Below are 16,193 nucleotides of genomic sequence, written 5' to 3' on the forward strand. Positions count from 1 at the left end.
TGTAGACTTTGAAGGCTGAAACCATTCTGACTGATTTGTGGCTTCAACTCTGGTTATAGATTTTACTCCTACCATTGAAGATAAACAGTATACTTCTAACAATGAATTTCTTTATGTAGTTATCTGTTTGCACCACTGTCATAGCACATGCACAGTCTTCTAATTCGAAGTGTCTCACTGTGCATATTATTCCACAGGTATTGATACATAAAAGCAAAATGGGGTGTCTTTGATCACAATGTGATGCTTTTGAGTAGGCTGACATCGCAATAAAAGCAGATATAAGGTTATAATACATGATGATATTATAGTATTGCCTCACAATATCATAAATAATAAAGCAACCCACTATAAATCAGTTTTAACTTTGGTAAAACAGTTCATGTATCATGAGACAACCTGTAAACTAGATCCTAAATGTGATCATAGGTTAGTCACAGAAGAAAAGCTGTAGAGAAGAATTATTTTAGAAATCTTTTTCCGTGTCCAATACTAAAAAATTGCTTGAGTTAACTATAGTTTAGAATGCAATTAGTCCATAATGTAGACTAACCTTCCATGTTTTCATCTTTGGGAAAACATGTTTTATAAAGTTAGGCTATCAAACTTTGAAAAATGACCGAAGGACATAACCAATTACTATATTACATAAATATTTTGAAAGCATATTTTTGCTAGATATATTGTGTCCTAAATCTCTATTTACCTGATGAAGTGTAACAGTTTAGATGGAATCATTTACAGCTTATCGGGTAAAAAAAAGTGCTATGCTAAAGATTTACCTGAACAGACACCTTATTTAAGATACATAATTCCTCTTTTAAAAATTACCTAAATGCATATTTATATGATGGATTATCATCACATCTCTGGCACAGTCATTTGAGTTTGTCAATTTAATACATGTTTTAGAAAGGTGTCTAAATACAATAATGTTGAAACAGGTCTGTTGGGGAAAATACAACTGCCTTTAAAATTCCTGTGTACAGGTATGTGTTCAAACAATGAGTGTTATAACAGTTCTGAGTATTTTTTCTTCTAACCTATAGAATCCTATTTTCTTATTCATCATGAGAGCATATAACGATATTGGATCAAAACAGTTCTTATAAGTAACAGCCAAGATTTTTTTTTTTTACATGAATCACATTGCTATTAGATCTGATTTCCCTTCTATTCAACAAATAGTATTCCGTTCTTTGTAAGAAGTACAGCACAGGATTAACTAAACCAGAGCTTTTTTCCCCCAACAGTGAAGCTTTTACTGTAACATAGTCTATTGACTTGCTGCCAATCATTAAGTTTCATACTTTTTTTTTTTTTTTGCAACTCTCCAAGGAAATATGATTTCTTATCTCCTTACTGGGATTTTGATGCCATATGCTTCAAAAAACCCCTCACTACATCTGGAAAAGGAGTATTATGAGAGTGTAATTTTAGCATGTGCTTTTTACTCATTGTGATATGCTGATTAATTGAGATGTTGAAAGCAGTACAAACTAATATGTTTAAATTTGTCTTCAATATTTGTTATCCAGAGTGAAACCTGTTTATAGCTTATATCTTACTGATTCCATTTCTTTACACACAGAATTGTTTTTAGAACATCACAAGTTATTTGCATATTTCAATATTGTTATAATATTTTTTTATGAATGACTCATTTTAGAGAGAATTTTGGCTATGTGGTCAGCTGATTAAAGTGTACAAATAACAGATTGTTAATTGGTGTAATAAGTGGATGCCTTCATTGAGATCTTGTTTCAGATGTGCTGGTACACATGCAGAAAACCTTGTTTGTGCTTTGGCTTTTTAGTCGTTCCCATTCTGCATAGCATTTAGCCCAGGACTGAAAAGCTAGAGTGTTACACATCATACTTACCAGTTCTGCTGGTTATCTCATCCTTATCACCACCATAGTTTAGAAAAACTCAAGGCACTACCTTATTTTAACTATAAACTTGAAGTAGTCGTCTAAATTTGCTACTGTATGGGTTCTTAATGAAGGTCTAACATAACCTAGCTGTTTACAGTAGCTGCAATATGGCTTGTGGTGAATCAGGAAATCAAAAGAGTCCATATCAAAGGGAACTGTTGAAGTAGGTGTTAGAGGCAACCATCGATTTTTCTCCAGCAATAGTAACAGAGGAAAGGGGAATCTTTCATGAATGTGTCTTTATACATACAATTGAGTCTGGATTTGTTGAAATATGAATATACACACACCGTTCTGCCTCTGTCTGGATATCTATGAGTATGTATATTGGATGGAATCCGTGCCTCTGTATATATGCATTTCTGCCTCTCTGTGTATGTGCTTATATATGCACGTATACTCTTCCTGAAATGCTGAAGAGAGAGTGTTTAAAACCTTCAAATATACCATAACAGTCTTTCAGTATCTTAACTATTGTCTTTTCTGTAATTATACTTTGCATGTGAAGTTTTCACATATTTTATGACCTGATGAAATAATTGATTGTTATTTCCACACGTATATAGTGCATTGGGTAAAATACCTTGGTAAAGGGCAGAAGAGCAATATGGTATTGTGTTTTCTTAAGTTTGTTTATTGTTATGGATATTTAAGGGAATACAGAGTGTCTTTATTTAGCATTTTAAAAATTATTAATGCTCATACACTGATACTACCCATAATCTTTCAAAGTAGGATGCACAATGTTTTAGTGCTGGAAGTTATTTAATGTTGAATTTTAACTGGTCTAACCTTTATAACTGTTTGACTGAATGTCGAAACTCATTGACATATGAATCATGTTCCCCATAAACATACATTCAGTGTATATTCTCTGGCCATCTTCTAACAGGCTAACATTTGAAAAGTGTTAAGTGTTGGATTTCAATTGATGGTGAAATATGTTTAAAAATAAATGAATACCTTCCATGGTTAGCATGGCATATTTTTTCCTAATACAGTGACAGAGAGACTGTAGAGAAAGTTTGTTTACTTGATTAAAAAACCACACCCTAAAAATTATGATGAAGAGGGGTAAAAGTTTTCTGTAAGTATTTGTAGCACTTCAAATAAAGTAGGCTATTGTTTCCTAGCACTTACTCATGCAGAATACTCTAGCTAATGTCCTTTGTTCCTGCTTATTAAAGATTAATATGTATATTCAGGTACCATATATTTTAAATAAGTGATTGAAACAAGAAGCAAACACTTGCAAATACTTCATATGCATACTTTTGTGAAAGGCATAATGGAATTATTTTTCTTGCTTGTTTAACATTAAATGTAGTTTCTTTTTTGTTTTGTTTTTTATTATTACTTTATTTTACTCCAGGAATCAAGAGGGAGTTCAAACATCACCATGGCTTCAAGCTAGGAATTCAGCCTGAGCAGAGCTGTATCCCAGATTTTTTGGCATTGCGAGATGAACCTGACATATCCTGCAGTTTTATGCACAATAGAGCCAGTTCTCGGTCTTCAGTCTATTCCTTCAGCCTGAATGTCACATCCAGTCCCAAAAGAACAATGGAAAATGGATTTTCAGGTTCTTTGTATCAATAATCTTTTAGAAGGAAAAAATTGCATTAATGTAAAATGATGCAATTAAAGTGCAATTTTGTTGCTACCTTTGAATTGTAGTTCAGCGTATGTATTTTTGACATTAATTTTACATTTTTATGAAAATGTGCATTCATATGTTCACATCTCTGCACTTCTCATTCTTTGCATACCGAAGGAGTTATTTTTTTTAACTTTTATTTATTGCAGTTGTTCATTTTTTATGTAGTATATTTTTAAATGTTAAAGAATGACACATTTTGGGTAATTTTCCTCAGTCTTAAAAAAAAAAAATCAATAAGCCATTTTAGTCTCTATCTATCAAAGTTGTTTCATACTTGTCTATTTTAAAGCAGGACTGCAATACTTTAATAGGATTGAGAGAGCTATTTGAAATGTATGCCAATGATTCCTGTCATTTCATGGCAGCCCTGCCATGGTTCACTGAGCCCCCTCTTTTCTCTTGTCAGCTCAACTGAAGACAAGCATTTAGTTGCAAACTTTAAGCAGGTTGTGCAAAACAGAAATGATGTGACTGCTTCTCTTCCTGCACAATAATGTCACTGCTGGTCAATGTGAGAAGGTCAGGTTGCTCCTTGTAAAGCTACATGATACCACTTGCCTATTTGAACAAGTTAAGTTAACTGCTGAATCTGGTCCCTGCAGGCGCTGAAAACTCACCCTTTTATCAAGTCTGCATTTCATAAGAAAGAAGAACAATTGTGCAGGGAGGATTTCTGATGATATGTTTATGTACTTTATAAGGACAGTTCCCAAACCAGTGTTGCAGGTAATATATTTAGTTTAAGCTGAAAGACTTTAAAGTAATGGCTGTTTTGACCTTCAAATAGACTCCTTTTTTGTTGTTGTTGGTAGGACCCAAGAGTGACGCCCATCTTTGATGCTGACAGAATTTAAAGCAAGGCCATTGCCCTGCATTTTCTGCCTTGTAGCACACAAAAGTAAAATTGTATGTCAGGCCGAGATGTCGGGGAGCTGACAAGATGCCCCAGTGACATTTCAGCTGGAAAGAGCAAGTGTCTTGCAACCAAGTGGTCAAATATCAAATAATAGGTCAAGCAGGAAGGAGCTGAGTTCTAACCACAAAGAGGTTTCTGGTAACTTACTTGACAAGCTTTTGGGCGCTTTGTGGCTTGACAAAGTGATGTTCTGTTGGGTATCGCTAGACAGACTGTTCTTTATCGCCTTCAGAAGATCAGACATTGACATTGATTAAACTCTTTAACCCTTAAAGGTTAAATCCTAGCAGTTTCATCATTGTGAATGAAGAACAAAAGAAAATTTGTAATATACCATTTGTTTTCGTATTAATCACTGAACTCCCCAGTGCTATTAACTTTTGATGTGCTATGTAGTTTTTGACAAAAAGATTGAATGCAAAATCTATATAATAGATTGTTTCTCATTATGGGCCAGTGATACATTAGAAAAATAATATTATGCATTATGGAATTTGTAATTTCTTCTAATATGTCAAATGTAGGATTTGATTTTAAAGCCTCTCGACTACTACTGAAATTCCATTTTGGTCGGAAAACAATATTTGCATAGATAATACACCATTTACAATGACCAAAGTCTTCCAAATACCCTTGTTTTCAGGTACCAGAAAAGCTAAAATAAATCTTAAATTTACAAGAGAAGAACTTTAATCAATAGCTTCAAGCTTTCAGGTATCCCCCTATTGTGCAAGTCCATTGCTTACAGCCATGCTGGGCATGTATCTGTGTATACTAATACAGAGCCATGTAAAAACAATAATAAATCCTGCAGAACTCTCACATGTAAGAATTGGCTGATAGAGGAATAAGACTCCTTTTCTTTAAAATGATGTATTTAGTCTTGAATACTGAAGAAAGAAGTTTAGTTTCCCTCCAAAAGTCTTGGCTCCCTTCTTTCCTGACAGTGACTATTCCTGGTAAAGGCACTGCAAGTACTGTATTCTGCTCTCCCAAATAAAATGTTGAAGATCTGTTGTATTTGTATGAAGAATGAAAGAATATATTTTACTGAGCATTTTTCTTTCTACTATGCATAGGAGCATGTATGCACTTTACTTTTTAGAATATATTCTCATGGTACTCTGTAGTTTGAGAAAGTGCCTATTCTTTGCTACATGACCTCAAACTACTGAAGAAACTTTGCAGCATATTTGTCCCTTTCCCATCTATGTGCATGTAGAAATGGAAGAATTCCCCTCTGAAATCTGTGTCTTATTGAGACTAGGACTGATCTCCTCCAGTTCCTCCAGTCACTGCTTCAAGCATAGGTTCATGTGATTTCACAGGGGCCATAGCAATGGCAAACTGAGTGTAGTTAATAGGAATAATCTAATGAGCTATCATTTCTTACAGGAACTAGCTTGTATGTTTTCGTTGGAAGGAGGACGTCTACCTCATTTACTCTGTTTAAATATTGACGAACTGCAAGTTACAGACTATTTTTCTTAAACCCATCTACTTTGAAGAGACTTTGAAATATCTTTTGTTTGGATGTCAGATGTCCCATTTGTAAAGGAAAGCTCCTCTTTCTCATATTGTGAAGAAGTTGTTGAGTAGTAAACCGGATGGATCATCATTAGTCTAATATTCCTGTGTTGCTTTTCCAGGCATCTGATAAATTGAAATTTGTGACACACTCCAAATGAATAGAAGAAATCCAGCTGGCAAGATCCTGTGTTAGCAGTTTACAAATGATCCCACCAAAGCATTTCTTTCCCTTTTTGGGGGACAGAATAAAAATAATCCTTGTGTAAAATGTGGCAACACAGTTCAGTAACAGTAGCTGCCAAAAGAGCATCCTGACTGTTTTATACCATCTGCTCTCTCTGGCTTGCTTTGAAAATAGCAGAGCTTGAGACCTTGATCCTTACTTTCAGAGCTTTTCATGGTTTGGGCCTGGGATTTCAAGAGGACTGCTTCCACTTGGATAATCTCAGCTCCATCATCAGCACTGCTCCATGAGAACAACCAACCACTTTCCTTAGAAGAAAGCCCATGTTTGGTGGGGCTAGAATATTCCCCACATTTTTTGAATGTGGCACAACAAATAATTGCTCACAGATCTGCCTTTTGATCAGTCCCAAAGTTCATAATAATTTATTTTCCTACCAGGCAACTCATCTCTGAAAAGAGATTATGAAATATATGATTTCTTCCCTGCAAAGGGAAGTTTTACAGCTGTTAGTACAAATTGTGTGTGTGCCTGTGTGCACATGTGTGTGTATACATCTCAGCAAAGCATGTGGTTATTGGGCTGACTGTATTATCACTCCACATACTGTAAGCAATTCCTACTACACCAGTAGTACAGAAGGGCTTTTCGGCTCCCCCTGTCTCCCGCACATGTTTGCAAATTCAGCACAAGCTTTACTGCCAGTAAAGTTTGATATAGGATTATGGGAGTCTCTTCCATTGCTTGGATACCTTTACCAAATTAACCCAGGACAGCTGAGATTGGAAGGCGCCTCTGGAGGCCATGTAGTCCAGCGCCCCTGCTCAGAACACAGTCAGCTACAACAGATTGTTGAGCATCACATTCAGTTGGATTTGTATATCTGCAAGGATAGAGTCTCTCTTGACAACCTGTTCCAGTGTTCAATCACACCCAAAGTAAAGGTGGTTTTTTTTCTTATATTTAAATGGAATTCCGTGTGTTTCAGTTTGTGCCCATTGCCTCTTGTCCTGTCACTAGACACCACAGGGAATAGTGTGGCTCCATCTTCTTTATTTTGCAGGTATTTACACACGATAAGATCTCTCTGAGCCTTGATTTCTACAGGCTAAAAAATTCATGGCTCTCTCAGCCTCTCCTTGTGTGACAGATGCTCCAATCATTTTGTCAGTCATCTTTATGGCCCTTCACTGGACTCAGTCCAGTATGTCCTTGTCTCTCTTGTACTAGGGAGCTCAGGACTGGAGCCATGTGGTGGATTGACCCTGGCTGGACACCAGGTGCCCACCAAAGCACCTCTGTCACTCCCCTGCCTCAGTTGGACAGAGGAGAGAAAAAAGAAAAAGCTCTTGGGTTGAGATAAGGACAGGAAGAGATCATGCACCAGTTACTGTCAAGGGCAAAACAGATTCGACTTGGGGAAATTAATTTAATTTACCACCAGTCAAATCAGACTGGGGTAATGAGAAATAAAACCAATTCTTAAAACACTTCTACACACACCCGCCCCCCCCGCCTCTTCTTCCTGGGCTTAACTTTACTCCAGATTTTCTCCATCTTCTCCCCCTTGAGCGGCATAGCGGGAGAGGGAATGGGGTTGTGGTCAGTTCATCATCACATGTTGCCTCTGCTGCTCCTTCTTCTTCACAGGGAGGACTCCTCACTCTTTCCCTGCTCGAGTGTGGGGTCCCTCCCATGGCAGACAGTTCTCCGTGAACTTCTCTGATGTGAGTCCTTCCCATGGGCTACAGTTCTTCACAAACTGCTCTATTGTGGGTCTGTTCCATGGACTGCAGTCCTTCAGGAGCACACTGCTCCAGCATGAGTCCCCCATGGGGTCACAAGTCCTGCCAGAAAACCTACTCCGTGGGCTCCTCTCTCCGCAGGTCCTGCCAGGAACCTGCTCCAGCGCGGCCTTCCCACGGGGTCACAGCCTCCTTCGGGAACCCACCTGCTCCGGCGTGGGGTCCTCCCCAGGCTCCAGGTGGAGATCTGCTCCACTGTGGACCAACCTGGGCTGCAGGGGGACAGCCTGCCTCACCATGGTCTTCCCCACGGGCTGCAGGGGAATCTCTGCTCCAGTGCGTGGAGCATCTCCTCCCCCTCCTTCTTCACTGACCTGGGGGTCTGCAGAGGGGTTCCTCTCACATTCCAATCCCCCTACTCACTGCAGGTTCCCCTTCTTAAACCTGTTCTCCCAGAGGTGCTGCCACCATCGCTGATGGGCTCGGCCTGGGCCAGAGGCAGGTCCAACTCTGAGTCGGGGAAGCTTCTAGCAGCTTCTCACAGGAGCCACCCCTGCAGCCCCCTCCCCTGCTACCAAAACCTTGCCACACAAGCCAGTACTCCAGATACGTCATCACCAGTGCTGAACAGAGGGGAAAGATCACCTCCTTTGACCTGCTGGCAGCTGTCTGCCTGATGCAGCCCGAGGAGGCATTTGGCCTGTTGGCCTGCTTTGCCGCAGGGGCACATTGCTGCCTTGTGGTCAACATGGAGCCTGTGAGCCCTCCAGGTACTTTTCTGCCAAGCTGCTCCTCAGCCAGTTGGTCCCCAGTCAGTCTTGGTTCCCCAGTCTGTCCTGGTGCATGAGGTTATTCCTCCCCAGGTAGAGAGCTTTCTTTTCTCTTTTTGAACTTAATGAAGTTCCTGTCAGCCTATTTCTCTAGCCTGTCAAAGACCCTCTGGATGGCAGCAAACACTTCTGGTCTATCAACCACTTCTCCCTGCTTTGTATTATCAGCAAACTTGTGGAGTGTGCACTGGGTCCCACTGTCCAGGTCATTATTAAACAGTATGGGCCCCAGTATTGACCCCTGGGGTACACCACTAGTGACTGGCCTCCAGATGGACTTTGTGCCACTGATCACAACTCTTTGAGCCCACCAGTTCAGACAGTTTTGAAACTGGCTTACTGTCCATGTATCTAGTCCATATTTCCTTACTCAACAGTGGGCCATTTTGCTGAGGAAAGGGCTCTCAAAATTCCCAAACACCAATAAGTGAAATGCAGTATTTTATATACCCTGTTTGTCAGTTAGGTCAGTTTGATCATTTGATCACTTAACAACAGCATCTGATCATACTGCTGTCATCCTATACTTGAAAGGTTTTCCAAGGCTTTAAATTTTCAATATATCTGCATGTTCATTGGTATACCTTAGCTTCTAAAAATTATTTAAACTCTTTTGAAATAGAAAATTGCTTTAGTAGCATTTTTCTCCTGATGTTTTTTGTTGTTGTTTGGTTGTTCTCTAGTGAATAAAACCCAAGAAGCCCTTGGCAGTGTCACAGTTTGGAACAAATTTTTATGTGAAGAGCACCTTTCTTCCATTGCTGGCAATGAACACCAAGCTTACTGACTGTTTCTCTTTCCATCCTTTTGTTGATTGGCCTTGAAATCCAAACTCACAAAATGAATCTTTTAGGAGATTCTTTCCTATCTTTTCAACTTTCATCTTGCCCGGCATGAACTTACTAGGTTTTGCCTAACTTGGCTTTACTTTGGTCTTCAAATCTGATCATTTTTGGACAATCATTTCACATCATGCTCTCTGTATGGCCCAAAAGTGTACCTCAGTATTTATTTGGAAAGTATTCAAGTGTCTTCTTTCCTGTTTGCTGAATATTTACCAAATACAGTGAAATCTACAGTGATCCTTACATATATTAAAGCTAAATTACTTAACCCCTTTATGTACAGTGTTTTGGGATTAAAACTGATATAATTACATTCTCTGATAAGTTCTCTGCCTCTACTGTGACTTCAATTTTACAGACGTAGACTTGGTTTTCTGTTAGGTCTCTGCAAATCGTCCTTCAATATCAATGGAAGATGGAAGGTGGCATGCTCTTTGTCATGCTAACGTGGGTCTGATCACTGTCATGGTGAGCATCATGTAGGGATTTTGTGCAGTTTATGTAATTTTATATATTGTAGTTTGATGCTAATGTTAAAAAAAAAAGGTTCTTACTTTACGAACCAATTATTCAGCAATGCACATGAAACTGAACCTTTGTCTGCTGTTTCTGGTGTCCACTGACTGATGAATAAAATTGACAAGGACAAATAAAATATGAGTAAGTGCCTGAAAACTAAATTGTTTCCAAGGAATGCTCAGCAGGACGTAGGAAGATCCACTGAATAATCTTTCTTTAGTTCTTTGTTTACCACTTCTACTTTACCATACTTCCTGTGCCTTCATAAGCTAATAGTACTAGTAATCATTACTGATATTAGATTGCCTTCTCATGGCTCTACTGTGCCTGATTAAAACTTCAGAAGTTGTTGGATTTTGTTTTGACTAATTCAATGAAAGTCATCAATTAAAAAATGAAGAACATTGGATTTACTTTAAGCACAAGTATTGTGAGCATTTTTGTGTAAGTATCCTTTCTTGTTCATGAAAAACAGACTTTTTAATATCCCACTGCATAATAGGAGCAGGGAGCTTGTTCAAAATGAAAACAACAATGCTAATTATATTTTATATGTATTTACATTCCTTTTTGCGTGATACACAGCTAACCCCTATAGCAGCCCCACTAACTGTTGACGCATAGATGCTTGAATGGTTTAGTTCACGGGAGTGATGTGGTCCTAAAAGTCCTGGCAACAATCATCATAGACTGTGTACTTGTGAACAGTAGTCTGTTAAGTAAGGCATACACCTTTTACGCTTTACAGGGAAAATGCTGTGAGGTGTAAGAATCTGGCACAGATGCATAGCAGCGCTGGTCTAAGTGGTGGCAACTTTTGTATGAATCAGGCAAGAATTTCAGTAAATTTGTATGCTGTGTTGATTTGCCAGACCATTGTGGCTTCATACATAAAGTCTTTCTAATGCATGGGACTCTTCTGGCACACATGGGGAGAGACCCAAAGCTGTACTCCATCCTGTGATGTTCAGAAGGCATTTGAGAATTTTACTGAAGAAAAATATTTTTAAAATAATTTCCTCAGTTCACAGAGTAGGTATCATCAAAAAAACCCAAGGGAATTAGGAATTAAATATGAAATCCTTTCCTACCTCTATGCCATGTGAAGGTTGCTAAAATTTGTTCCCATAAACAATAGCATGGGAGAAATCTTGGTTGCAATGTTTGCAGTAGAAGATAAATCCTGGTTTCAGGCTTCATTATCAATTGGCTTACCGATACAAGTTTATGTCAGACATTTGGGGTGGGAAGCTGTATATATTAAAGCACTGACCTTAACGAGAGTCATGCAGCTAAAATTCTGCACAGTTCTTTTAAAATGTCAGGGGTTAATGTTATTTAAATGCAGTATTTGGTGGTTTAATTGAGTCATGCTTCGTTGTCTTTTACTGCACATTAATGCCAATGAAACACTGATTGTTGACAGAAAGTTCTCTTCAGCAAAGTATGCACTGACATATTGTGCTGCTATAGAAAAAGTGTGCAAGACAGAGCAGTTGTACTCTGCTGGAGTAGGAATCCTATACTGTCTAAATGGTGGCAATATTCATTATACACTGAGGAAATGTGAACTAGGTTTTTTTTTTTCTTGTATATGTTTTCAAACTGCCTCTTGAAAGGACTGATAAGACAGAATTTTTGTGTCTTTAGATAAATAAATTAATCTCAAGATTCTTTCGTCAGGTGTGTCACACATGTTAGTAAATGTACCTTGAAAGTACAAAGTCAACTCCAGAAGGCAGACTTGTTAAAGGAGCACCTTCTGATAGCTTTTGTAAGCTTGCCTTAAGACACCCCAGTGGCTTTTCGTCTTCTCTTTGTCTAAGTTTGGACAAAATAACTTCATGTTCTTTCTCTGAATACTGCTTAGTGTTAAGTCTCCATGCCAGCCTAAAACCCTCAAGAGGAAATAGATGCTGGCTTGGCAAGTGAGATATAGAAAATACTCTAAATTGTGGACTCAAACAAACAAAAGCTTTTGAAGAGGAATATGGGAAGCAGTAAACACTGGTGAGCCTACAAGAGCTTGTGTGCACAATGGGTGGGGTATATTTCATATTGTGCTTTTGCACAGTAGAATAACTATTCCAAAATAACTGCCCGCATATGGACAGCTGTTATATACTTCCTTATTTTGGCTGAAGTAGTCTTCATGCTCTTTGTCTAGTCCCGTAGGGCTTTGTTATGATTTTGGGCTCTGTGCTTTCCAGGATTTTTCTCATGACTGCAGGATGCTTTCTGGAAGTCATTAGAATTCTATGTCTTGGAAATGAGTTTGCAAATGCTCATGAGTTACAACTTTTTTTATTATTTTTTGTAAGCCAGTGTCATTTTTCAAGTTGATGTCAGCCAGCCTGGTTGAAGCCTGCAATTGCAAATGGACCTAGCTTATACGAAATTTTGATGCATTGTGTGAACTTCCTTGTTCTTATACTATCTTATTGGGTGACATCAGGACATCACACCTGGGCTCCTAAGGGAATAACTAAGTGTTTGAATCTTATGTGAGTGGTAAATTACAAAGAGTTTCTGTAGAAAGTCATAATAGTCAGAGCTTCTTAGAAGTAGCAGCCCATTCAAGTACGTGCCTTTATGGGTTTAAGTAAATATATTTAGCTTCCTCCTAGGGTCTAAGATATCATTAAAGTGTTTGAAACCAGATTAACTGCTTCACAGTAGGAATTACTGGTGAAGTTTGCAGATCTATGTCTTGTTCCAAGATCTACACTGAGTCTCTTGTACACTACGGAGAGCAGTATAGTTCACCAGGCAGGGCCTATAGAGCTCTGACCTGTGGGAACTCAGTTCTCATGTCTGCCACTGGCTCAAGGGCAAAAAATAAATCATTCCAGCTTCCAGAAGCTCACAACTGTGCTGCAAAGAGCACTGACCAATACAGAGGGGTGAATCCATAAGGAGGCTTGTGGGAACCCGCTGTAGCTCAAAGTCTAATTGTCTATGCAATGTGTTTGTATATGAATATTTGAGTTGGGTGTTGGCTTTTTGAACATGTTAATGCTTTATTTTATTTAATGTATTCTTTAGCTCTCTGTGGTATATATGCTCTTACACATATTGTGCCCATTGCGCTGAACTCATTTTACCCAGAGGCACTTAGAGCAATCAGGTAGAATCAACTGTTGCTAGGTAAACTCTTGAGCACAAGAGTTAAGGCAGAGTGTGTTAAATTATTAGCAAGAAAGAAGAGGAAACTTGATGATTACCAGTAAACTGGGAAGAATTTATTGTTTGGCATTGTAAATAAACCCCTTTTTAAAGGGGTGAGCCAAATATCACAATCTTAGGCTCACTGCAAAGCAGTGCTAGTCATTTGGTCAAAAAGCTCCAAGAAGAGCGGCATGTAAAACTGACCAATTAGAAAAACTGTGCTAATCTTTTCCTAATGGACAACCTAATTCAGGAAAATAATATATAAACGGGGAGAATAGCTAGAAATAGCTTTAGTTGTGAAGGACCAGAAAGAAAAGACCTGGGAATCTCTGGATAGCTTCAGGGGACATTAGGTAATTTGTAGTCTTGTTCAGTGGCAAAAGGCTCTGTTTATTTCTAAAGAAGGGCTTTATGTGATTTTAACAATAAGTTGGGATTTGGACACCAAATTCTGGCTGTGGCTCCCTATAAGAAAAAGAGCAAAAAACTCTTTGTCTTTCATCTCAACTACTACTTAAAAAAAAACAAGAAAGAAACAAACAAAAAGATTCCCAGCTGACTCTTCAAGATGGAATCCTTTTGTCCAGGAGCCTGATTGTTAATTCTCATAAGTAAGAATTTCTACCCCTTTTTTTCCAGGACTTTTAAAAAATGTTTTCATTCTCAGATGAAAAATGTTAATCTATCTGCAAAGTCTGTTCATTGTAATCTCTACTGTATTAATTTCCGGCAGTCTGTGAAAGTATCTTAATTTACTTAAAATGCAATTTTCCTCCAGTGTGAAACACCTTTACAACTGTAACTACATCAAAAGTTTTCATTAAATATTTGTGGAATACTTGCTGTTTGTGTTGCACTTTTGTACCTTTATGATTGGCTGATCACTGCACGGGGAAGGGTAGGGAAATCAATAAATGTTACTACTGGGATATTGGATTTGCTAGAGTTTCAGACAAGTTGCTTAAAGCCTAACAGAGAACATCCTGACTGAACTGACTCTGGAGTAATAGTAAATTTAAAAGGAAGTGATAAATAGGACCTTTTATGAATGGCTCAGACTTGTTTTCCTGTAAGCTAAACTTAGAAGCTGCTGGTTTTCTACATAAATAAAATTAAATACCTTTGTTAATGGATCTAGTGTCCATTTTCTTTTCAGGAGAAATTTGCCTACAGTGGTCCCCTGTGGTCACAGGTTCTGATCAGACCACAAAAGGATGAAGATTCACAAGCCATATAATTCCATTCTCTGCAAAGGAAAAGTAGATTCCTTCCCCTATGAGAAGCAGCTAGTTTTACAGTGGGCTGAGCAGAACCGCATGATTCTTCCTATTTCAGCAAAAATGTTTCTGTCTCACGTACACACACAGCTTGACTTCCTGAAGGGTACAGATTAAACAGTTGGGGTTATTTGAAAAGTGTCTGAAGTCCTCTTCCTAGCCATAAAGAATTGCACTATAAAGATTTATAATTTGAAAGGGAGGAGATTCCTCTTTTTGGTGCTGCACAAAAAGACTTGGTTTCTTTTAATAACTGAAATGGTTTCTACCTCTGTCTAAGTCTACAAGAACCTCTTACAAAGTTCATAGAGTAGTTACAGTTCACCATGTGAGCTAGTCAAATACAAACTTATTTCTTTGAGCAGCTTCTAGTCATCTTTTTCATTAAACCAGTTGTCTAATTCACATCCAATTTAGAGACAGGTCTGAGGATCTCAGAAAGATATAAATCTTAGGGACATGAAGATGAAATGTGGAGAGCTACTTTGGGCTGACTTTAGACTGGAATCTGGGCTGTAGTCCTGAGGAAAGAGTTGCGATAGAAATTTCTGCATGGCTTCCACAAGCTTTTTTTTTTTTCCAGTTTCCAATTCTTAGTTTCCTGTATGTCTGCTTTGTTTCTCTTATTGTGTATGTACATGTATATTTATTTTCACAATCAAAATTCTGCCTTTTCCAGAATGAGGGAGTTCTCTGTGAGAATGAAGAAAGGAAGAAAGTGGATCCAAGCAGTGCAGCTTTGAGTGTTTCTAGAGTTGCCCCTATATTAGAGCAGAGCTTAAACATTCTGTCAGAAATACAGGGTCACTCAACTGGGTTTTAAACCTGATACTGCAGTTTTCTTGTTCTGACTACTAACGTAAGTCAATTCTAAGTGATATTTTAACACATTTTCAAATTATTCATATTGTGAGGGGTTTCTCTAAAAAGAGGTGTCCTGTCCCCAAGGACAGCATTATTTTACCATTATTACACAAACTCAGCTGCTTTTCCTAAAATAATAAAATAAATCATGTCATATACATGTTAACTAAAAAAGTTTCAAGATGGGAACTTAGAGGACTGCAAATATGATAGAAAAATGAAAGTCATTAAAATCAATCCATTCACTTGGCACATATATAAAAAAAACTGTGTGCAATGCACAATAATGATGAGACATACCAATACACAGGCATACAGCTATCAGACTAACAAAAGGTTGGGGGGGGAACTTCATAATTCTGAAACCTGAGGCTTGTGTCCACAGCAAATGAGAGGATGAGTATATCCTAAAATTCTGTTGTTCATTCTCTCTGTCTTTAGGTTACAGTATGCAAGAGTGTTTGGGTTGTTAAGGAGCTGTTCCTGTCTTATGATGATTATTTCATCTGTTCCGTGATGCCACCACACAAGTGATGTGATCATTCTCCCTGGTCACAGAATGAAGTAATCAAATTCATAAATTGCTGCAGCAAATAACTGCAAGCAAGCCACTGGCTAAAAAAATCACAGAATCACAGAATGGCTGAGGTGGAAGGGACATCTGAAGAGCACCTAGTCTGACCCCCTGCTCAGAGCAGGGTCAGCTAAAGCAGGTT

At 38.3% G+C, this 16,193-nt stretch overlaps 1 protein-coding gene across 7 annotated transcripts in view; it reads left to right on the forward strand.

The window, feature by feature from the left end:
* The window catches only part of CCDC171 (coiled-coil domain containing 171), a 157,624-nt gene extending 149,636 nt beyond the window's left edge, over positions 1 to 7,988 (forward strand). For all 7 annotated transcript variants that reach the window (XM_075021403.1, XM_075021409.1, XM_075021400.1 and 4 more), the window contains 2 exons: positions 3,309 to 3,518; positions 4,003 to 7,988. In XM_075021403.1, the coding sequence (XP_074877504.1) occupies positions 3,309 to 3,350 (42 nt within the window). In that variant the 3' untranslated portion in view covers positions 3,351 to 3,518; positions 4,003 to 7,988. The remainder of the gene's footprint in view (positions 1 to 3,308; positions 3,519 to 4,002) is intronic.
* Positions 7,989 to 16,193: the final 8,205 nt, after the last annotated feature.

Source organism: Buteo buteo, chromosome Z, assembly GCF_964188355.1.
Source record: "Buteo buteo chromosome Z, bButBut1.hap1.1, whole genome shotgun sequence".
Classification (NCBI taxonomy): domain Eukaryota; kingdom Metazoa; phylum Chordata; class Aves; order Accipitriformes; family Accipitridae; genus Buteo; species Buteo buteo.